The sequence below is a fragment of the Andrographis paniculata genome, unplaced genomic scaffold (genome assembly GCF_009805555.1).
Source record: "Andrographis paniculata isolate CXL003 unplaced genomic scaffold, ASM980555v1 Contig51END, whole genome shotgun sequence".
In the NCBI taxonomy this organism is placed as follows: Eukaryota; Viridiplantae; Streptophyta; class Magnoliopsida; order Lamiales; family Acanthaceae; genus Andrographis; species Andrographis paniculata.
Genome location: NW_026137586.1, coordinates 2238065 through 2262190, shown reverse-complemented (window position 1 = coordinate 2262190; position 24126 = coordinate 2238065). Strand labels below are relative to the sequence as shown.

The 24126-nt window shown below is 33.5% G+C and overlaps 3 protein-coding genes across 5 annotated transcripts; all 3 read left to right on the top strand.

The window, feature by feature from the left end:
- The first annotated feature begins 3710 nt into the window (after positions 1-3710).
- Positions 3711-9202, top strand: LOC127253781 (glutamate receptor 2.7-like). Of its 2 annotated transcripts, XM_051278549.1 has the most exons (6): positions 3725-3783; positions 3873-4025; positions 5111-6429; positions 7558-7861; positions 8216-8601; positions 8773-9202. In XM_051278549.1, the coding sequence occupies exons 1-6, from the start codon at positions 3741-3743 to the stop codon at positions 9133-9135; spliced, it is 2568 nt and encodes an 855-aa protein (XP_051134506.1). In that variant the 5' UTR covers positions 3725-3740; the 3' UTR covers positions 9136-9202. The 2 variants fall into 2 exon arrangements, with proteins under 2 accessions (XP_051134505.1, XP_051134506.1); XM_051278548.1 differs by having other exon boundaries at positions 3711-4025.
- Positions 9203-12408: 3206 nt separating this feature from the next.
- On the top strand, positions 12409-15578 carry LOC127253804 (acyl-coenzyme A thioesterase 2, chloroplastic-like). 2 transcript variants are annotated; one of them, XM_051278577.1, is made up of 5 exons: positions 12409-13162; positions 13747-13924; positions 14008-14477; positions 14551-14679; positions 14948-15578. In XM_051278577.1, the coding sequence occupies exons 1-5, from the start codon at positions 12770-12772 to the stop codon at positions 15113-15115; spliced, it is 1338 nt and encodes a 445-aa protein (XP_051134534.1). In that variant the 5' UTR covers positions 12409-12769; the 3' UTR covers positions 15116-15578. The 2 variants fall into 2 exon arrangements, with proteins under 2 accessions (XP_051134534.1, XP_051134533.1); XM_051278576.1 differs by having other exon boundaries at positions 14005-14477.
- Positions 15579-19914: 4336 nt separating this feature from the next.
- On the top strand, positions 19915-22854 carry LOC127253553 (uncharacterized). The gene is made up of 2 exons (XM_051278200.1): positions 19915-20674; positions 21567-22854. The coding sequence occupies exons 1-2, from the start codon at positions 19915-19917 to the stop codon at positions 22667-22669; spliced, it is 1863 nt and encodes a 620-aa protein (XP_051134157.1). The 3' UTR covers positions 22670-22854.
- Positions 22855-24126: the final 1272 nt, after the last annotated feature.

Here is a 24126-nt window from a genome sequence, read left to right as displayed (position 1 = left end):
GTAAAATTAAAATAATATATTAAAAAATATATATAAAAATTAGATACTACAAAAATTTTTTTAAAAATTTTAAAAAAATATATACTCCTATATCATTTCTCTCAATTTCTCTCTCAAAAATAGAGAAATGAAAATAATTTATTTCTCAAGTTAACAAACAAGAGAAATGATACCATTTCCATTTCTCTAAACTCATTTTTTTTTACCAAACACACCCTTATTGTTTTAAAGAGGAAAAATGAATAGTAGATGCTTTAAGGTCTACAGTTTATTTTGATTGTTGGATCTATTTTTAGGATCCAATTTTAAGATGTAATTTGTTCATTTATATATAGTTGATGTAGTTTTTTTTGTAATTGTCATTTTAAATTTAGCAAATACTTTACTTTGCCACTCTCAGAGGTTAAATCATGATTTAATTGGGTCAACAGATTCTTGATATTCATATTTGTTTTTCTTGATTTTGCAACAAAACTTATGCCTAAACATAAGTATTTACATATGTTTTCAACTTAAATTTGGTACTATTTATTAAAAAAATAAATAAATATTTACATTCTATATTTATTATTATCTAAAGCAAAATATTAATTATACATCTATATATATCAAATCAAATACTTATTTTAATCAAATATTTTATTATTCTCAAAAGTTTTTATAAGACTTGCATACTCTTTCAGTTTGAAAATTTTAATCTCACTTTTTTTTTATAAAAAAAAATGCAAAAAAAAAGGGCTAATATTTTCCGGACTAGTATTTTTTGACTTCAAAGTAAATATTCATAATCTATTCATAGTAAATTAGTACAGTGGATGGCCTACATTTTAGAGTTTCTTAATTTCAAAAATAAAAAATGCAATGGTTTCTCCTAAATGGTAAAGGTTTTTTTATTATAATTTAAAATTAACTTGAAATAAAAAGTTTGATTTGACTTTTTGTTTATACAATATTTTAATGTAATATTAATATGTAAAAAATGAATAATATTGTTTTGAATTTGAAAAAAAAAAAAAAAAAACAAATATCCAACTAATTGCATATTTTTGAGCTTTGTTAAATTAAATAAAGTTTACATTTATTTGACTGTATTTTGAAATAATATTAATTTAAATTGAGATATTGATATAATTTTTTATTTAAATAATATTTGGATATATACTATTTTTTTTTAAAATAATATATTTTTATTAATTATGACTAGTGAATAGTATTGATTTCTGTTATGAAAATTGAGAGAATAAGATAAATAAGAATACAATAATTTGGTAACCCAATTCGATCACGATGATTTATGTTGAGGGCGCTGCCAAGTCAGAAATTTTACTATAAAGTACGCACACATGTTATAGTGAAAATACATGGAGCCAATAATATCTAAACCATATTTTTAAATTTTAGAATATAATATCTAAATCATATATCTAGATTGATATAGTCAAACTTCACATCTAACAATTCCCTGATTGCATCTTCCATTTCAACATTATACTTTATCGGTCTTAGGTTGTCTTCCTGAATTGCTCATAAATCGGCTCACTATATTCCCACTGCACGTGCTTTCCACCCCCCAAAGGTATTAAAAGCATTATATTTATGCTTAAGAAAATACACCGATACCTCATTTGTAGCGCTGTCAATGAACGCGGTGTAGTACTGTAAGTCTCCAAGGGTCGATACAGGAGTTGGTCCCCACAAGTTCGTTTGGACCAATTCAAACTTTTTTTTTTTCAAGTCTCTCCCATCTTTTGAGAACGCCACCTTTTGTTGCTTCCTAAAGAATTAGTCATCGCATTCTCCAATATCGACGAACTTGAGACCTGACAATCTTCCTTTTAAAATGAACTCCCTTATCCTCTTCTCGCTCATGTATCCGAGACGAGACTGCTATAAATTTGCGTCATCATTTATGGTCACGGAATTGCTTCCATCTTGCATGCCTTTCGTCATGTAGAGAGTTTCATCTCTTTTCCCTCGGGCCACTACAATGGATTCTTGGGTTACCTTTCATGACTTAGTTTAAAAAATTGTTGAGTAACTACCTCACCCAATTGTCCCACGAAAATCAGATTCCGTTTCAGACTCGAGACATGCCTTATGTCATTCAGTCTCCACTCCCCACTATTCGCTGTTCTGATTTGAACAATCCCTTTACCTACAATTTTCAGTCTCTTATCATCTGCAAGATAGACAATACAAAAATTACCTCCGGTATATGATTCCTGAATCACTGAATGAGTGGAATGACGCTCCTGAGACAAAAAATCTCAATGTATTTTGAGAGATTGTCCTGGGGCTGAGGAGCGTGAATCGTTTTTAGCCAAGAGCTTGACCGGGTGAACCATGACTCCATTGGACTGCTGACGCTCAGAATCAGCACATCGGATATCTCATCCGTTGCGTTTTCCAAACCTTGATCCTTCTCCGATGCCGCATACTGTCGTTTCAAGTGCCTCTTGCAGTTCGAACATACCACCCGACTTGCATCTTCCTTGTCCTTGTTCTTCGGCTTCAACTTTAACCATTATTGATCTTCACCTTTTCCCTTTGCCTCATATTTACCCATATTCTCGGCAATAAGGGCAGATCAAGATCCAAATTCAGTCGAGACATTCTCCGAAAGGGTTAGTCGAACTACACTCATCTTCTTTCTGTCGAACTTCTTGTATTTGGCTTCATCCATGTCTTCGGGTTTCTCCTTCAACGCCGCCTCTCGATCTTTACCCTACAGTAATCTTCTATCTGCATCTTCCAAAAACTGAAGTTCATTTCATCGAATACCTTGACAGCGACGATCACCCATCTTGACTCCCACAAAGAAACACCAAGACTTACCCATATGAGAGCACATCGGATATCTTCTCCGTTGTGTTTGCCGAAACCCTTATCCTTCCCTATCCACCTTGCACCGTCTATCGGGACCCGCTACCTGACCTACCAGAACTGTCGGGCCGACCCAACACCGTCAGGAGACTTTTGACACAAGCCATCTTCGCAAATCACAAGGGATTCCTAAAGTCACAATCAATATCCGATGCCTCCCAGTCTACCCTACCAACAAACCAGACTTGTCATGAAAATTGAGATAATCAAGAAGAAATAAACAAGGCGCTGCCAAACCAATGAACTTTACTATCAAGTATGCAGACACGCATTAAAGTAAGAATACATAGATATTTATAAGCTAAGCTTATACCAATAATATACAAATCATATCTCTAAAATTTAAAATATAATATCTAAATTATATTTGAATCATATCCCTGAATTTTAGAATATAATCATAATTCATATCTCAACAATTTCAAATCAAAATTACAACCAAACACACATAATTTACAAAATATTTCATTAAATCATTATTTAAATTAAAATTCAAAACCAAATCTTAGGTAACCAAACCCTTGCAGATCATGCTTTGGTGGTTACGACTTACGAAAACAATTTTTAATTTTTTTGAGTACAAAAGAATGTGGCAAGTAAAGTGTTTGACAAAATGCCTGAGAGAGAGAGAGAGTGACTTTGTCAAGCTTCTTCTTCATGGCGCCGCCTTCGCTTTATAATTGCTTGCGTTGACTAGCATGCAACTTGGAGATGTTGAATTGAATGCCAATTATATAATATATATATATATATTTATAAATAAATGATTGAAAGAAGAAACAAATCATCCATCACTCTAGCTAGCTATTGGTTGGAGATTTAAATTGTGATGAGGATTGGGGGCTTTATCTTTTTGTATGTGGTGTTGTTTGGATTTCCTGATTGCTTCAGTTCGTATGAGTATGACTGCGTGGGTTCGATGCCTTATGATTTTACCGTTGATGGCAGTAATAATAATAGGATTATCATCAACATTGGTCTGATTGCAGACATGGAATCATCGAGCTGGGAGGGGAAGGTCGTACGGAGCTCCATTTCCATGGCTTTGGGGGACTTTTACAACCTCAATGGAGGGTACAGAACCAGGATTGTTCTTCATGTCAGAGATTCTAAGGGAGATTCTCTGCAATCTGTAACTGCTGGTGAGCTCTTTAATTATATACTACTATCGTCATCGAAACTTATACTCATTTGATTAAACACTAATTTTAAAAAAAATAGATAAGAAACGGAGAATAATTTTTTTGTGACAAAGAAAGAACGTAGACATAAATTTGAATGACAGATGAGTATGTCATATTATTTTTATGATTATTCTTCGATGAAATTTGGAGGTTTATTCGTGTGTTTTGATATTTTCATAATACTAAAATTTTGAGTTACGGGCTAAATGAAATGTTAATATTGTGTTTTTTTTTGTGAGAATATTAAAAAAGAATTTTTTTTACGCGAAGCATGGAGAATCGCATAGGAACATAAAAATAATGAATGTGTGTAGTGTATCAGTAATATATTTGAAAAAATGTGAGAAAAAAAATTGGATGAACAAAGCCTATCATTTTGTTGTGTATAAAGATTTTTTTCTTTTCTTCTTTGTTTTAATTTAATGTAAATAAATGTGAGTTTAGGGGTATGTTCAACTTCAGCCAGACATAGTGTTTCCGTAAAACATATTTAAAAAAAAAAAGGATAAATATAAACCTCGAGTGAATTTATTTTGGATGAATGTATTTTTATATTAGTTTGTTTTAAAAAATTAGATTGGTAATATAAAAAATATTAATATTATATATTGGGGGAAGGTTACGGTGTTGAAATAGTACATGCTTTTATTACAAACAACATATGCTTATGTAATAAAGACATGTGCTATTTGTTCATAATTACAACGTACTATGTAAGACTATATTATGTGTTATATTTGTATTATATTAACGTATACTGTATGTTGTCTATAGTAATACAGTGTACTATCCGATAGCACACGGTGTGTTATTCAGTACAGTGCTGAATTTTACATTCAACATTGCAGCCGCGTCCTATCTATTGAATTGTTAACTTTTTTTTTTTTTTTTTTTAAATAGATAAAATATATATTATCTATATTGTATTAACATGTATGTTATAGTTTTTTTAATAATATTTATGTAGAATCATTCTAGCTAAAGACAATAAGCGAAACTCAGTATTCCTAAATTATTGTGAATTTCCTTTTATTTCTCTGCAGCTCTCGATCTTTTGGAGAATTTCGAAGTCGATGCAATAATCATCCCAAGAATTTCAAGTGAAGAGTTGTTTCTATCCAGGCTTGGGGACAAAGTTAAAGTCCCACTCTTATCGTTTTCTTCATTTCCATCATCACATCATCAACATCATCCTTATTTCATTCAAGTTGCAGAAGATGAGATCAATCAGTTCCATGGAATTGCTTCCTTCATAAAAAAATTCAAATGGAAAAGCTTCGTGTATTTCTACGAGGATACCGTCGACGCAAGACTAATGCAAACATACATTGATGACATAATATTCGAGGAGGATCACTCGATCAATATCACATATCGAGCAGCCATTTCTCTTCAAGCCACAGATGATCAAATCAGGAATGAACTTCATAAGCTAAAGCTGATCAATGCCTCTATTTTTGTTGTTCACTTGTCACGCTTTTTGGCGTTGCGCGTATTTGTGAACGCAAAAAAATTAGGGATGATGAGCAAGGGCTCGGCGTGGATCTTGACTACTAAGGCCATGAATTTCTGGGAACCTCAGGAGTCTTCATTTTGCGGGTCGATGATAGGAGTAATGGGTTTCAGAATCTACATTTCAGAGTCGAATAAGCTTCGAAATTTAACTTCTAGATGGAGAAGGGATTTTCAACACATTTTTGAATCCAACTCGACAATCAGGGAGCCGAATATAGTTGCTATTTGGGCATATAACGCCGCTTGGGCTATAGCAAAAGCAGTCGAAAATGAAGGACTACAAACCTCTAAAAATCAGGCTAATGTTTCGACAAAAAAACCATTGGATTTTTCTCGAATAAGAGTTTCAAATAGAGGTCCATCGATCATGAATGCAATCAAGAACATCAAATTTACCGGATTAGGAGGCGAGTTTCGGATAAAAGATCAGAAATTAGTACAAGATAAGTATGAAATACTAAATGTGGTTTGTAAAGTGGAGAGACGCGTAGGTTTTTGGACGTCGAATTATGGTCTTAGTAAGAGTGTATCTTCATGCCACAATTTTTCCGCGAACAGTCTTGAAAGTATTGTCTGGCCGGGGTTTGCATTCACGGCGCCACAAATTTCATCGATCTTGATTAGTCGAAAAAGCTTTAGAGTTGGGATTCCATCAAAAGGAAGGTTCCCTGAATTGATACACACTAAATATGGTCCGAAAAATAATGAAGTAACTTTTAGTGGATTTTGTATGGATGTTTTCGAAGCTGCTCTCGACAGATTTCCGGATAAGATATCCCCTGAATATGTTCCGTTCGACAATGAAAACAACAGCTACCCTGACCTTGTCCGTCAAGTCTATCTCGGGGTAAGTTTCTAGCCGAACCTTTGAGTATGTTTAGCTTGGAAATATTTTCTACACTTAGTTTCAATGATAAAATTAAGTCTGAGGTTTTTAGAATTTTGAATTTTTTTAAAATAATTAAAGAAAAAGTATTTGAGTACCCACACATGGTTCAATTGAAGAGTAGCAGCTGCTAATGAAATATGTATTTAATATAATAATTTTGAAAAAAAGTTACCCATCCTTAGTATATAACTTCCAAAAATGTATATCTAAACGAGAGCCTTGTAAATTTTCTTGGTAGGTAGAGTAGATAACTTAGGGCTTGTTTCTTTACTGGGTTTGGGGAAATTTGAGTTTGAGTTTGATTTTTATTTGAATTTTTATATGAGTTTGAATTTTGATATTTATTTTGTGTTTTGGTTTGGCAGAGTTTTGATATGATTGATTTGATGAGTAATAAATATAATAATATAAATGTGTATTAATTTGTATAATTTAATTATAAATTTATATTATATTTATATATATTTCTAAATTTTTATTTATCTATATTATAAAAATTTTATTATCTATATATATTGTATATATTTTATTAAATTATACATATTATAAAAATTTTAATTTATATTTATAATTTAAATCTAAAAAAAAGAAGAAAAAGACAGGAGCTCCTGTCCCCCAAGCCGTCCAGCTCAAGTTGTTTGCACATTAATCCAGCTCAAACCTGAGCCGGAGAAACACACCGTTAAATTTTACTACAACACTATGTTCTATTATATATATATATATATTTTGATAACGTGGCCTTTTAGATAAAATTAGGAAAAGAAGACCTTGACATTATTTATTTTTATTAATAGAATGCTATGTAGAAATTTCAAAACATTGAGTTCTATATTATATAAATCATCCAAATATTAGTCCTATGCTTCTTTGTCGTAGTTACATTTCTATAGATATATTGTTTTGTACACTTCTAATGAAACTTAAGAATGTGCTGTGTTATTTTACCCAATTATCTTTTAATTAACAAAATAGCCATAAATAGTTATGATCTCCAAATCTTGTGCACTTATCTTCTATTCTTGTTTATGTGCTTTTCTTCTTTGGAGTAACTTAAAACTGATACCTGCTTCAATGGTGGTTTAGACTTTCGACGCTGCCGGGGGAGACATAAGTATAGTTTCGAATAGGTCAATGTACGTCGACTTCACGGTGCCGTACACAGATCTAGGGTTGGCAGTCATGGTAAAACTCAGCAACAATGACCCTTGGTTTTTCTTGAAGCCACTCAGTATGGAGCTTTGGATAGTAAGTGCCTGTTCTTTCGTTCTGACGGGGTTCATCGTCTGGCTTATCGAGCACCGTATTAATGAAGAGTTTCAAGGTTCTATAGCGCAGCAAATCGGGGCTGCATTGTGGTTTGCTGTCTCAACTCTTGTTTATGCTCACAGTAAGTTAGCAACTATCATTTTAGGCCTCCACATCTCTCGAATTACTATGTTGATTTGTCTCGGTCAGCATATTGTAATGATATACTTAACATATGTGCGGTTTGTGTGTTATTTGTGTTGTGATGTTCTGTGCTAATATGTACTGAAATCAATAGTAGTATGTGTTGTGCGGATTATTGACATATATTGTCAGTTTATATGCTGTATTTATATTATTTTAACATAAATTATGTGGTCTGTTTATTTGTCATGTGCTACACGACTATATTTGAGTTGTTGCCAGCACCATGCTTAATATATTGATTCATCGTACTAACATAACCCTTGAATCTTTTTTTTTTTTTCTTTTGTAGGAGAAAGATTGCGTAGTAATATCTCTAGATTTGTCGTGGGCGTGTGGCTTTTCGTTGTCTTAATACTTACCTCGAGCTACATTGCGAATTTGAGTTCGCTATTGACAGTTGCGCAATTTAAGTTGTCGAGAAGTCAGCAAATTGGCTACTCGAGCTCTTCTTTTATACACGGGTTGATCACCGGGAACAGTAAAATTTTCAGCGAAAACAGATTCAGCCATTATAAACATCCCGAGCAGGTTTTCGAGGCTGTAAGAAGAGGAAGTAAAAATGGCGGCGTGGACGCGATAATTGAAGAAGTACCTTATATAAAAACACTCGTAGCAAGGTATCCTCGCGAGTTCGCCATGGTTAAATCCTCGCTCCAAACAAGTGGATTCGGCTTTGTAAGTAATCAATCTTCTAGTGAAGCTTTCGCCTATATATTTGTTGCAAAATTTCGCGACAATAAAATTATATATATTCTCTTGTCATTTGCGACAAATATTCCGCGACAATATAGCATTTTTCTAGTAGTGCAATACAACTTTAACTTATAAACTATGAAAATTCGACAGGCGTTCCCTAAAGGATCACCGCTGGTTCATGAGATGTCGAGGGCGATATCTCAGCTTAGAGAAGAAGGAAAACTTCTCGAAATAGAGAACAAATGGCTCAAAGGAAAATCGCCACGCGACAGCGATCCATCTAAGTTAATCCCTCTCAAGTTGGATCAATTCGCCGGCCTGTTTCTCATCAACGGTATTTCTGAACTTGCGGCTATGCTAATATTTATTATGTTTATATTTCGTGAAAAACTTTCGACGGGCTTCGGGTTCCTGGCAATCTTAGCTAGACGAAAATTGGTATGCACTTTGAGGTCCTTGAACCCTAGAATGAACACCACCATGGCTGCTCATGAACCTCCATATAATGATTGAGATATATGTATATATATATATGTATTAATGTATGTATATGTACTTGTGTTGGTGGCTCCATATGATATACAGATGAACACACAGATAAGTGATCAAATTTTGTATGAATGAGCTTTGTGCTTTGGATTAGAGTGTAATTAGGGGATTTAGGATGTTTTGCATTATAAAATTTTACTATATATATATATATATAAATAATATTTCCTTTGTATTCAAATACTTTTTGCATGGAGTTTTATATTTATTAGTATTATAATAGTATGTAGTATGAATAAAGTTAAAAGGATAAAAATAACCTTATTATTGTATGATATAAAGTTAATGATATTTGTGTAATATATTGTAAGTTGTAAGGGTAATTTTAATGTTAAGTAGATAGTATAGTTATTAAAAAGAAAAATGAATACTATATTACGAGACCGACAAAAATAGAAAAATGAATAATTTTATTAATGGATGGAGGAAGTAATAATAATAAATATTGAATATGTTGGAAATGTTGAGAAACTATATATTTTCAATCTTGACATATAATATAAACTGTATCAAAATTCAAGAACTGTTGTCAATCTGATATTGAGGAAAGAACAAATTGCAGCAAGTTAATAAGAGGCGATCTAGAAATATATATATATATATATATGTTGTTACTGGTCATTTGTTTGGATTTTGATTGAGGACTGGACCTTCGTTATTTTAACCCAATTGTTAAGGAGACCCATTTAGCCTGTAATGGTGAGTGTGGTCCGGGTGATGATGTGTCCTGCAAGTGAAACAGAAAGAATCTATTTGGTTTCAACAAATGGGTAAGTGGGAATTTGTGAGGAGAGTTTGTTAGATGATGAAAGCGTGTGGAAATGTGATATAAGAAACACAATCAGAAAACAGAGAGAATAGAAAGATAGCCTGGGTAGATTTCAAGTTGAGGGGAGTTAAGAAATATGAAAAATTTCTTGACACAAGTAGACTAAATGATATCCATGTATTTTGAAGTTTCGATGTTTTTTCATAGGAGATTACGAGTTGGAACCCTCCAGAAGTAGGCTGGTGCAGCCGAATTGGGTTAACATCTTGATTATGTTATTTCCATTGTCTTTATTACTGTAAGCATCCGTAGTCTGCTCCAGAAGTAAACAACTAATCTATGTCTTGGGTATTTACTAGTTCATTACTCTTCTAAATGTTTGGTGCTGCTGTTTGTGCGAGTTGAGCATTTGGGGACCTACAATTGGTATCAGAGCCTCCTCTTCACGAATATTACCGAAGAGTGATCCGTGATCATGGCAGGAATGGAAGGAACAACATTCGTGATAAAACCTCCACTGCTAGATGAAGACAACTTTCAATATTGGAAAATGAAGATGATGTATTACATTATGTCACTCAGCGAAGAAGCCTGAGATTCAGTTGTTCATGGTTGGACTCCTCCCCAAAAGACCATTATGGTTAATCCGATAAGGAAAGGAGATGATAAGATGGAAACTATGATTGTGGAGAAGCCCAGGATTGAATACACTCCTGAAGAAAAGCTCGGTGCTATGCTAACTCAAAAGCGATCAGTGCCATCATTAGTGGAGTGGATATTTCACTATTCAAGATTGTGTCTACTTGCACTACTGCTAAGGAAGCATGAGATGCGTTAATTGAAACCTTTGAAGGGGATGTGAAGGTTAAGAAATCTAAGCTTTAGACGGTTGAAAGAGAGTTCGATCATTTGTTCATGAGAGATTCTTAAATATACAAAACGTTTCAAGTATTTGGTTAGTCAAGCACATCAGTTGGGTCTGAAATATGATGAGAAGAGGTTGGTGGACAAACTAATGTGAATATTATTTGTGAAATTTGCAGTGAAAGTCACATCTCTGGAAGAATTGAATAAAGTGGACACAAATGTCACTGAATGAGCTTATTGGAATCTTGAAGACCTATGAGATAAATCTTTTGGCATCTAAAGCTCAACGTCAAATTTTCCTTACATCCGAAATTGTTGTTGCTGCTGAAGACAGTGATGAAGAACTTGCTCTCATAAAAAAACGAATGGCTCACATAATCCAGGATAAGAAGGTCAGACAGCTGAACCAACAGGGATATCAGACAGGCAGTCCGAACACAGTCGGAACAACTGACAGATGTCCTGTGCAGAATGTTAAAAAATTTGGTACTCCCACTGAGGCCAGTATTCAGAATGGTGATGAATCCAAAATGGTTAAAGTGTCAAAGAAATCAGGCATACAGAGGACATCAGGTGCTATGGATGCAATGGGTATGGGCATGTAAGGGCTGAGTGTCCAACTGCCAATAAAAAAGATACGAAAGCAATGAGAGTTACATGGAGTGATGATGAAATCAAAGAACAAGGAACTGATCAAGAGAAACAAGAAAATATGGAGGGCGAATTGGTTGCTTTTATTGTATAAGATGATGAGAAGAAAGAGGCAAATGAGGATGTTGAATTTATTGAAATACGCTGTGAAGAACTAATTGAGGCGTATGATGTGTTAGTTGCTGAGCATATAGTCTTTATTGTGCAAAATAACAAATTGAAGACTTGTGTTCTGAGGTTGAATAAAAAGATCGATGTCTTAATGAAAGTGAATGGAAAAATAAAGGAAATGAATGATAAGTTTGTTGTGGAACATGAAAAATCACTTCAAACCTCAAAAGAATATATGGAAAAGATTTGCAAATCGAAAATGAAAAAGAAAGAATTGGAAAACCAAATTAGTAGGTAAATGCATGGGGAACAAAAGTTTGATGAGATACTTAATGTTGGAAGATCATATGGAGATTACAGTGGAATTGGGTATATTTATAAAGTTAGAATTTCTCAGATAAAATTTATTAACGGTGGGTTACTCTCAAATCAACTGAAAGTGATTTTGCCGGTGGAATTCAATCGGTTCGAAATATTCTCTAGAATCAAACTATTTAATTATTTTTACTAATTATCAGTGAGTCTCATTTAATTTTTACGTGATTATACTTAATATTAAAAATATTTTTATATTTGTATAAATATTATTGTATTAGTATTATAATATATAAATATTTTTAAATTTATACTATATTTTCATATAATAGGTAATATTGAAAATCCAACGACAAAAATAAACGAGATTCCCTATGGCCGAATGAATGTAATATATTTTTTAATTATATTTTAATTTAAACACTTTTTCTGAGACGAAGTATGCAAACAGCGGTTTCAACGTAAACATCACAGAAGTATCTACTAAACGTTGTTTTTGCAAGTAGTTATAGGTTTTGACTTGGGAGAAAAGGACATACAGTCTGTAATGGCGTCCATGGCCGATCAAGATGTTACCAACGTGGTCATATTCTCAACCACTTGATCCATCACTTCCCGCATTGACCCGTTTCTTCCAAATTCTTATTCAATCCCGCGACGCCACCTCTTCTGCAACTTTTCCCCACCATTCCTGGAGCATCAGCATCGGCAGCTGCAGAACCACGAGGCGTCTCCGATCTCAATCCCAAATCCACTTTCTTCAACTTCCGATCAATCAGCCAGCAAGAACAAACACACAATTCAACCTCCGATCGACCAAAAAGCTGAAATTCCTTTGAAATTAGGGTTTCCCAAAATCCCCAATTCGAGAACCCTAATTTCATCATGGAACCGAATTCCTCCTCACCTCCGAGTCCGATCCCCATCTTCTCAAATTTCGCTTCGCCATTTGCCGAGTCTCCCAAGGCGGCGAGCGGCTCCGCTTCCTCGACGAGAAAACCCCTCAGCTTATGGCCGGGGATGTACCACTCGCCGGTGACGTACGCCCTCTGGGAGGCCAGGTCTAGAATCTTCGAGAGGCTTCTCGACCCCCCGCTCGACGCACCGCCGCAGAGTGAATTACTCACGAAAACGCCGGCGCAGAGCAGGACCACCATTCTGTACAACTTCTCCAGTGATTACACTCTCAGAGAGCAGTACAGAGATCCTTGGAATGAGGTCAGAATCGGGAAGCTGCTCGAAGATCTCGACGCTCTCGCAGGCACCATTTCAGTCAAGGTGTGCAATCTATAAGCTTTCCATTAGTTTCTCGATAACTTTTGATCAATCAGTAACGTTTTGGTTCGTGATCGAAGTTCATAGCCATAGATCAAACTTGCTCTGTTCCAAAAAAATTCGATAATATGATCACGGCATCGTTGCTTATGTGTGCTACGAAAACATTCAGTGTCTTGATTTCACTTCATATTCAGTTACGTAGTGGCTAGCAACACAAAAGTTGAGATTCTTTCGTCGATCATGGAGTTATTGTTAATTTTAGTGTGATTGGAATACACAGAGACTGAAAGGATAACTTTAGTATGATCAAAATTTATTTGTGATCGAATATGCATCATTGGATTACTCAAAGTTGAATTATGTTAGAGTTTGAAACAGGGAAGAATTATAGGTTTTTAAAAGTGTTCATCACACGATCCATTCGATCATCTAGTTTCGATTTCATTCTCTATCCCTGTTTCCCCAAAATTCCCCAACATGAATTGGTACTCTCAACACTGCAAGAGCATTTTCTTGTTATGATCCAGATGTCGTTATATGTTGTTATACGCTCGCTTATATATATATATGCATTTATATATCAGCATTGTTCGGATGATGATAGCACGACTAGGCCGCTCTATCTGGTGACAGCCTCTGTCGACAAAATGGTGCTGAAGAAGCCCATCAGCGTCAATGTTGATCTGCATATTACCGGCGCAGTTACATGGGTCGGCAGGTCTTCCATGGAGATTCAGCTCGATGTCGTTCAGCCTGCATCCCGTTGTCTCTCTACACTGATACATCTATGCATATATTACATTAAGAATTCTCTTACATAAACATATATAATTTACATTCAGCAGGTAAATCCGAAGCCCCGGATTCCGTTGCTCTAACCGCCACATTCATTTTCGTGGCGCGCGACTACACCACGCGCAAAGCTGCCCCGGTGAATCGGCTGTCGCCAGAAACCGAGCGGGAGAAGAAGCTCTACGAAGCAGCGGAAGCGCGGAATAAACTGAGAAGAACAAAGATTACAAATGAAAAGAAAGAGGTTGAGAATGGCGAGACCAACCGATTCGAGGTGCTTCTGGCTGAAGGACGGATCTTCTGCGACATGCCGGCCTTGGCAGACCGTGATAGCATTCTCCTAAGAGACACTCGACTCGAGAATTCTTTGATTTGCCAGCCCCAGCAGAGGAACATTCATGGTCGGATTTTTGGAGGATTTCTGATGCACCGCGCTTTTGAATTGGCTTTCTCTACGGCGTATACTTTTGCTGGCTTGATGCCCTCCTTCTTGGAAGTCGATCATGTCGATTTTCTCCGACCTGTGAGTATTGTTATGCGCAACCTGAACTGTTTTTGATACAATGCTGAATGTCCAATGATTGGTTATAATGCAGGTGGATGTCGGAGATTTCCTGCGTTTCAAGTCGTGCGTTTTGTACACAGAATTTGAAACTTCCGAGCAGCCCTTGATCAACGTAGAAGTCGTTGCACATGTCACAAGGCCGGAGCTTAGGTCTAGTGAGGTATGCCATACGATTTATGTTCGGCAAACAATGCATTGTGAAGCGAGGAAGACGAATAGTTAGGGTGTGTTTGTTTTGGGTTTTTAGCTTAAAGTATTTTTATTTTATTTTATTTTTTTTTTTATGTCAAGTATGGAGAAATGTGTCGAAAACATAAAAGGTAATATTTTGTATTGAATTGTTGATTACTGACTACAGTATATATTTAAATAATAGTAAGTTTTTTGGTGGAAGAACACACCCTTAGTGTTTTTTTGGTTCATTACAGGTATCAAACAGGTTTTACTTCACTTTCACGGTTCGACCCGAGGCTAAGGCAAAGAACAATGGGCATAGGATCAGGAAGGTAGTTCCAGCAACCGAGGAAGAAGCGCGCAGAATCATCGAACGCATGGATGCCGATTCTTTGCAGTTGTCCGAGAATTCAAGCAAATGAATACCCACATTTGGGTCCAAAGGTATCGGAAGTTGTTTAGATATTACTCTTCTCATGAATTTCTCAGCATATTTGCTATACGTGTGATTTAATGATCCCGGTTCTTCACATGATCGAAAAAATGCTATAGAAACTAAGTCTCGAGAAACCGAGATTTGATGCATTCTTTCGACAATTTTCTACTAATTTGAAATGTCGAGACGAAGGTGATATGCATAGGAGTGAACTATTTCCGAATAGCGCCAACGCACACTCGCACGGCGTGTAGGATGAGAAGAAATGTCGGAACACCACGGAGATGCTCGGCGGAATCTCCGTGGAAGGGATCGGTTACTCTAAAAGGATTAGTGTGTTTGTTCGTGGTTTTAGCCATAATTGGTATAGTTGTTTGATACAATGAGATGTAAAATATGTTTTTAATAGGAAAGTAAAGTCTTGAATTGAAAATTAACAAATAATTAAAGCCTTTGGCAAAGAAATAATGAAAATAACAAACCTTTTTGTTTATTAAAAAAATATTTATATAAATAATTAAAGAATTGTAAATTTTAAATATTTGTTTTAAATTATTATGAACATGTTCATTTGTGTTTCTATTGACTTTTAAATATGATTTGAAAAAATTGGATAGTAAAACATATAAAAGATACAAATAAACACAATTAGTAAAGTTAATTTTAAAATATATTTTTAGTCAATATCAAAGTAATTTATGCAAAAAATAAATATAAAATTAAAACAAAATTTATATTTTTCATTTAATTTTTCAAAATAAATTTTTTAAATAATTATAATAGAAAATAATACTCCCCCTATTCCTAAAAAATTATCTTATTTTTTTTCATTGGTCAGTTCCAAAACAATTCTCACGTTTCCGTAAGAGTGATAACCACTATACAACAAAATTATTTATATGTTTTTAAAGCTACTCATAGTTATTACTCTATAATTTACTTTTTAAAATCGTTAAAAGAGTAAAAACGATTTTGTTATTTTCATTTTATTTTATACGTTTTTCAATTTAATACTATTATTCTTTTAATTTTGTAAAATGTAGCAAATATTATATATATATATATATATATCTTAGGAGCCAAATTGGCCCGGGGCAAGCTCCATATCGCTCTGGTTTAGAACCCACTCTAATTTTACCACTCCATAGTTCCATCAAATTTATCATCATGGGAACTTCACCACCCACCGTGGCTCGGCCAAGCTATCGTAGGTGTACGGTGGCTTGCTCTATCCGAAAATTTGAAATGTCTACACGGTAGCCATGTCGATGGCGAAAATGGTGCAGGAGGTCCTAAAAGCTCAAGAACCATCCGGCGATCATTGCGCTGACTAGCTCACGACATGGCGTTAATTTGCACACTACGCCCACTATATGGTGCCTAATGGGGAAGATCTTGAGTTGTGGCGCTAGTGATGCAAGAAATTGATGCGCTGATGGAATTTGTCGATTCTATGGTTTTCACCCGATCATCGTAAAGAATTTGGAAAGGGAATCAATATTTTGGAACTTTTTTTTTTTTTTTTTTCGACACCGAAACTCATGCCAAGTGTTAATAAAAATGATTCTATACCGGTTTTGGCATATGATTGACTTAAAGTTATCGGCTGTTAGAATTACACAAAAATAGTAAAACGAGTAATCAATATTTTTGTCTTTGATATGCAAGTTTGGGCTATAATTTGATTATGTACTATTTAGTGTATGGATATAATATTGATCTAGAAAATAAGTATAAACCAAATTTTTTTAACATGCATAATAAAAAATAAAAAACAAATTTTAAATAAACATAGGGGGCTTATCAAAACTCAGTTCAATATAATATTTGAGTTAAACAGAAATTGAGTGGAAAAAGAAAAAAAAAAAAAAACACAAGAAAAGAAGAATGAAGCTTTAACATTCTTTACTTATTTATTTTACTCTTTCTCTTTTTTTTTTTTACTTCTTTCTCTTTTACTTTTTCTTTTATAATTTAAAATAAAAAAAAATATTTTGTTGAATACTGTTGTTGAATTGTCCCACCTAGAAAATATATTGATTTTGAGATGGAGTATATATCCCTTATTAACATACTAATGGGTGTGTTTATTTGGCAGTTTGGATTTTGATTTGAGATTTGAATAGTAAAATTTTGAATTTGAATAGTTATATAATGTGATATAAACACGTGTTGATGTGATGTTTTGAATGTAAAATTAATTTTAGTATAAAATAAAAAATAGGTGTTTGATTTGATGTTTTTGGGGGGAAAATTTTGAATAAATATTAGGATTTTGGTAAAATCCTTCAAACGAACAAACCAAGTGAATATCTACATAGTTCCAAAAATAATTTCAAAAGAAAAGGTTTTACTAAATCGATTAAAATAAAATAAAAAATGTATATATATTTATATGCATGTCAAAACCGTGAAAAAAAAATTAAAATAGAATATCTATACCTAATGTAAAATATAGATATATTAAGGGTTTGCGGTTGAAATTAATCAGAAATTGAGTGTTTGATTTGAATTTTGACTTAAATAATATTTTAATATAATATTTTGTGATAATAAATAATATATTTTTATTAATAATAAGAATAGTTGAATTTTTGTGTTTTTCTAGTTGAAATCAATATTTATTTGGTTTTGGTTTGATTTTAATTTTTTTATTATTTTATTTGAGTGTTAATTTAAATAGTTATGATATAATATTTTTGTAAGAAATAAAAATTTAAACCAAGCCAAACAAACCCTAAATGATTGGACGGTGAATCACTTAAAAAGTGAGTTATAACTTGAGGAGTCTATGATTATTTAGTGTAAGTTGAAGATTTTATTAAATTAACAAGGTGAAATGAAATAAAACCCACACATCCTTTGGTTTATGAAAATTGCACGAAGCTTCGCATTGTTTAAAAATGGTGTGAGACTCTCTTATTGTTTAAATTTTGTTTGCATTTAACTTACTTTCTGTCATTAGTTAACGGTGATTTCGTAGTTATGGAGTATTTGAATTACCTTTGCAGTTAAAGTACGTCTAGAACAATCACCGTTAACCAATGACGAAATTGGCTAAATGTAGGATTGTTTTAAAATATAAGTGTGACATCTTGATCTGTAAGCCACGCAAAGTCAAACATGTCAGGATCGTAGACTGACTTCACAAGTCAACTCGAGTCCTTTCAGGACGTTTCTGTGCTCACTCACGCGCACCCAGAGAGATTTCTCAGGGGTCACCTATCCTAAAATTATAGCTTCTGTACTCACTCACGCGCACGCAGAGAGATTTTTTAGGGGTCACCCATCCTCAAATTATTATAGGGCAAGTAGGCTTAACTTTAGAGTTCTTTCAGTAGGACCATCGCAAAGGAATATGAACATTGTTAACATGACTAGTCTATTTAACCTATTTAAACTCTAATCGACTTCGGATGGCCTGACACTAGCTCATCCACGGGAGTTGGCCTAGCACCGGCCCAACTCCGGGGATATTACATCATTCCCACTTAAGAATGCAACGTCCACATTGCACTCCAAGGATCATCAACTGCTAGACCCGTTACCAGTCCGGTCAACGACTTCGGGCTACCGCAGATCGGCTCTGATACCAACTGTGGCACCCCGGCCCACAAGCCACGCGAAGTCGAGCATATCAGGATTATAAATTAGTCCCACAAGTCAATACGAGTCATTCCAATGCGTTTCTGTTCTCACTCACGCGCACCTTGGGAGACTTCCTAAGAGGTCACCAATTCTCAAATTACTCTAGGGCAAACACGCTTAATTTTAGAGTTTTTTCAATAAAGCTTTCGAAAAAGAATATGCACATTGTTGACATTAGTATTCTATTCAATCCATTTCACCTCTAATCGACCTCGGATAGCTTGACACCGGCTTGGGAGTTGGCTTAGCACCGGTCCAATTTTGGGGTATTACAATAAGGAAGTTTGACATAATTTTTAAACAATAAATAATTTCTTACAATTTTTATAAGATTTTATGTTGTTTTGCCAATTAACAATGATATGGTAAAGCAATTCTATGTGGAATTAATTTGAATAGTGTCATATGTTCTTTCTGATTTATTTATTTATTTTTTTCTTTTTAATAAAGCTTTTATATTCTTCTAGAATTTGATCTCAAAATTTTAATTTGTCATCCCAAAATATATAATTATTTTGGTATAAAATATCATATTAAAATAATTTTTTTTTAAATAAGATAAAAAAATCCAAAAAAAAAAAAAACTCTAATCAAACTTAAAAATATATGCGCACCAATCAACCACAAGTATTGATAATTTATATAGAGAGATGAATGTTGTGTTATTTTTGTTTTTTAATTTTTTATTTTGGGAATAATCATGAGATATATGTTATTAGGAAAGTATTTTGTGAAATTGTGATATTAGTTGGTGTTAAAATATATCTAAAAAAATAAATATAATAAATATTATATTTATGATAGTTATATTATTTAAAAGATTTTGAGGATTCTAAAACTTATAAAAATTTTACTTTATTTAAACAATTTATACGTATATCAATAGTTGGTAAATAACCTTTATTATCTTTTAAATACTTTATTACATGAAATAGTGTAACTTTTATTAAAAAATATGAATTGATTCTTTAATTTTTTTTTATTATATTTATTTATTTATTTTTATTGAAAATGATGTAAAAGTTAAAAGAACAAAACTAAAGAGTGATGTGAATACACACAAACAAACTATATCTATATCTATATATATGTGTATATATATATTCTCAATATCATTGTACTCAACTTCCCCAAAATATGTTTCGCGGAGATTTTGTACCCGTTTGGTACGAATTTCCCGAAATAAATCCTCATTTGGTCGAAAGTGTCGAAGAAAATAATCTCGATCTTGATCTAGAAAATAAAACGTTTTGCGACGCATGTAAGTTGCCAATTTTCTCGACTCCTTATATTTCTCATAGAGGTGACGACCATATTCATTTTCTTCATGAATGTTGCAATGAACTCCATCAAGAAATAGTCCGGCACCCTTTGCACCCAAAGAAGCTTCTCTTGCACAAGCAATACGACCCAAATGTTCCATCTTCTTGCAACAATTGCAAAAGGGATTGTAGCAAAGGAGGCTTCTTCTATCAATGTCCCGAAGATAATTGCAATTTTACTCTCGATATTTTGTGCGCCACAAAGGTTAAAATTATGCATAGAAGTCACCGGCATGAGTTGATGCTCATTCGTAGAAGAGAGAATCGGTTCACTTGTGGGGCTTGCGGATTAGAGCATGATGGCGACTTCTATTGGTGCGATCTTTGTAATTTCTATCTTCATCACGAATGCGCTTTGCTTCCCAACACCATTCGTCATGATAAGCATAAAGAGCATCCTCTTTGCATTACTTACGATCTCCCCGTGGAATCGGCTAAATTCCAAAAGTCCGAGGATTGTTCTATTTGTGAAAAAAAACTCTCGTCTATCAAGTCGGGAATATATTTTTGTACGACGTGCGATTACAACGTACACATCTCTTGTGCAACTCGGGATTCATCTACTTATCATTCAGGTAATTCGATTTATTTTATAGAGTTTGTTTGGTTAGGTTTTTTTTTTTTCATTTTTTTTACTATTCATTATTTCAATTATTATCTAAGAACGTCGGGTTTAACAATTATTACATCTTGAAATAAAAAAACATTAAACCCCTGTTTATTTTATTTTTGGTTAGTCATTTGAATTTATGTCCAATTTATTCTTATCAATTACCATTATTGCTACTTATATATCAAAGTATTGGGGAATATATAAATAATTAGCAAATCATTACACTATAGATAACTATTATTAAGTTAGCAAATTAACTTGAAACAATTAGTAAATCTTCTTAAGAAAAATGATGACTGTTGTGTTATATAATGTGTAATATATTATATTAATATTTGTTACTTTCTTTATAGATATTTGTTTATTAGATCAAATTACTATTATGCTAAAACCCTAATATAATTTACTGAAATCAAAATATATATTTTACTAAATATGATTATATAATTATATAATGTGTTATTCCAATATGTGCTTACATATTATATCAATATTTGCTATTTTTTTAATCAAAATTATCTGATTCAGTAACTGGAGCAATATTTATGCTTAACAATTGTGCATTATATTCTACACATTTGAAGATTAAAAATATAGTACTCTTCTGCCTTAATATTTTTGCTATTATTTTAAACTGAGATGTTTCAAAACTTTTTCACAACTTCTTTATTTATATGATTTTTCTCTTTTATCCCCAATGAATAATTTATAAAAATATATCCAACAAAAAGTAGGGTTTCTAAAAAAATCGTGCCCAAGGTAACCAAAGTAACACATTAAAGAGGTTGTCTTTATTAAATTGTGCCTTTTTTTTTTAATTCATTAATATATATTTATATATCCTTTTAAAACAGTATTGAATCAAGATGTAGCAAGTGGTCTTGTTCATTTGCCAATGCCCGATGAGAATACAAGTTTAATGCAGTGTTTATTGAAGAACAAAAATGGCCAGAATAGCATAGGAGCCTTCGAAGAAGATCAGAAAATATTGAAAAAAAAAAATATACATGAACATGATTTGATTCTTCATGAGAAATACGACGACGGCGGCAGCAACGATCCTTGTCGATCTTATGTGTGCAACGCTTGCATCGAGCCCATAGTTTTGCCTCCATTCTATAGCTGCTCTCAATGCGATGATTTCTGCCTCCACACTTGTTGCGCCAAACTTCCTTCCGAGTTCAATAATGCGATCCATGGATTGCTTTCATCCGGTTGCAAAAATAGACCGTACACTCTTTTGCCAACTTTGATGCCCAGAAATTTCTTCTCCAGGTATTGGTGCACAGGTTGTTTTCGATATTGTAATGGATTCACCTACAATTGCGACAATTGTGAGACAACGATGGATGTTCGATGCGCTCTTTTACCAGAAGCGATCACTTATGAAGGTCACGGCAAATCCCACATTCTTTTCTTATCGTACACGCCTACATCCACGAGTGGCCGGGCTTGCCAGGGTTGCAATACTAGTATTCAACAACAACTTTTTTACAAATGTTGTAGTTGTTCTAATTTCGAGCTACACGTTCTTTGCGCTCTTTTGCCATTGAATGTGTCTCACAAGCGCGACAGGCATCCATTGAAGCTATCATTTTCAAAGATCTCGACTATCCAAAGTGATAGAGATTTTTGCGAGATTTGTGAAGAGAGCATGGATACCGAATGCTGGTACTATCATTGCAAAGAATGCGACACGTTGTTTCACATTAGGTGCATTCCTTGTGTTGGGGAGTATTCGATGATAAAATTTGGGGGATCTATTCGATTACGGGGCCATGTTTGCTCTTCCCCGCTCACTTCTACTCGATTGCTCACAAGTTATAGCTTCACGTGTAGCCTTTGCGAGGAAGTTATTGACAGCCGAGTGGATGGGATTGCATTTGAATGCATCAAGTGTTGCTTCCGGTCGTGCTATGATTGCGCCGATGCTAGATGGATTCCAAACTACAAGTAGTTAATCGAATTGAGTTTATGTGTTAATAGTGTTTTGTTGGTTAGTGGAAATGTGTAAGATGATTTTGACATTTTTTTCATTGCTGAAACTTACTTCGCCTACAAACTCTTCAGTATTTAACGTATACGTGTAACGATATGGTTGTAATTTTTATAAAAACTAAGAGTATTTTGATATTAGTGTGTAATTACTGGCCTTTAGACCATCTTTAATCCAATACTAGGTTTTCTCCAAAATTTTCTCTAAGTTTTATCTCTCCTTCAACTCATTCTATTTTTTTCCTAAAAAAAATATTCCACATATTACTTGTTTCAAACAATTACATAACAATTATTCAACTTTTATTTATTTACATATCAAACTCAAAAATATTTTTTCAATAAATTCAAATTATACCATATTTCGAAATCTTAAAATAATAATAATAATAATTATTATTATTTAATTTGATTATTTTTCCTCTAAAACTAATTGTACGCATTAAAAATTAAATGCCTAAATTAAATTAAATATCATGTATTTTGAAAGAAAATAAAATTTTAATAAAATAAATATATAATATTTAATTATGTACATATGTTAATTTTTATACAATAAATATCAACCATTAATGCAAAAATCTGTTTAAAATGAAAGATATCGTACAAATATTACGTGCATAAATAGAGCAATAATAAATTTGGCAGCAAAATAAATTAATCTTGTCAATGAAGAAGCACTACAAAAAAATAATATATTTGTAATGGAATTCCGTCCCTAAAGTTCACGTAGCTAACGTAATTCCATTCCTATTTCTGTCTCTAATGTCATTAGTAACGGAAAAAGTAGATTTAGAGAAAAAAATTTTTGTTACAAAAATAATTTTTTCTTGTAGTGAAGTATATAAATTAATATCTTTCGGAAAAGATAATGATACAAAGATCTTGATGAGAAAGGAAGGGGCGCAATCAAATCCTTCAGAATGGCAAAAAGAAAAATTATAAAATTTTTTTGTTGACCAATCATGGCGCGCCACGTGGTACCATCCAGAAAGGAAGCCAAGACCACCCCTCCCCTATAAATAAGAGTCATGACCAATTCATTTGACACACCGAAGTTACATCGAGGATTCAAGCAAAGGGGTAAATCTCTAGACTCTCTGTATTGTTCTTCATGTTCTTCGTGTCATTCGAAGCGTTCTTCGTTGAAAGTTACTGATTTGGACAAATGATCCAATATTGGTTGACGAATTGATGGAGTTAATGTTATTCGTCGTATGCCCAAGCCGAATGAAGGATCAAAACTCCAAAAGCCGTTGAAGGATCCGCCAAAGCCAAGGAAGAACTTCCCAAGTTTATCCCAAAACTTCAAGGTGTTCGTCGCGTTCTTCGTCAAAAGCATCAATCAGACCCTCACTTGTCGCGCCATAAGTGTTATGGACCTCCAAATTCACCTCTTCAAAGATCAAAGCTTCGGAT

Bases quoted from the DNA above. Each gene is read 5' to 3' on its own strand.
- LOC127253553 (XM_051278200.1), top strand. From the start codon at position 19,915: ATGTTTCGCGGAGATTTTGTACCCGTTTGGTACGAATTTCCCGAAATA. The intron at 20,675-21,566 runs GTAATTCGATTT...CTTTTAAAACAG, and splicing joins TTCATCTACTTATCATTCAG to TATTGAATCAAGATGTAGCA.
- LOC127253804 (XM_051278576.1), top strand. From the start codon at position 12,770: ATGGAACCGAATTCCTCCTCACCTCCGAGTCCGATCCCCATCTTCTCA. The intron at 13,163-13,746 runs GTGTGCAATCTA...TTTATATATCAG, and splicing joins CAGGCACCATTTCAGTCAAG to CATTGTTCGGATGATGATAG. The intron at 14,680-14,947 runs GTATGCCATACG...GGTTCATTACAG, and splicing joins CGGAGCTTAGGTCTAGTGAG to GTATCAAACAGGTTTTACTT.
- LOC127253781 (XM_051278548.1), top strand. From the start codon at position 3,713: ATGAGGATTGGGGGCTTTATCTTTTTGTATGTGGTGTTGTTTGGATTT. The intron at 6,430-7,557 runs GTAAGTTTCTAG...ATGGTGGTTTAG, and splicing joins TCCGTCAAGTCTATCTCGGG to ACTTTCGACGCTGCCGGGGG. The intron at 7,862-8,215 runs GTAAGTTAGCAA...TTTCTTTTGTAG, and splicing joins AACTCTTGTTTATGCTCACA to GAGAAAGATTGCGTAGTAAT.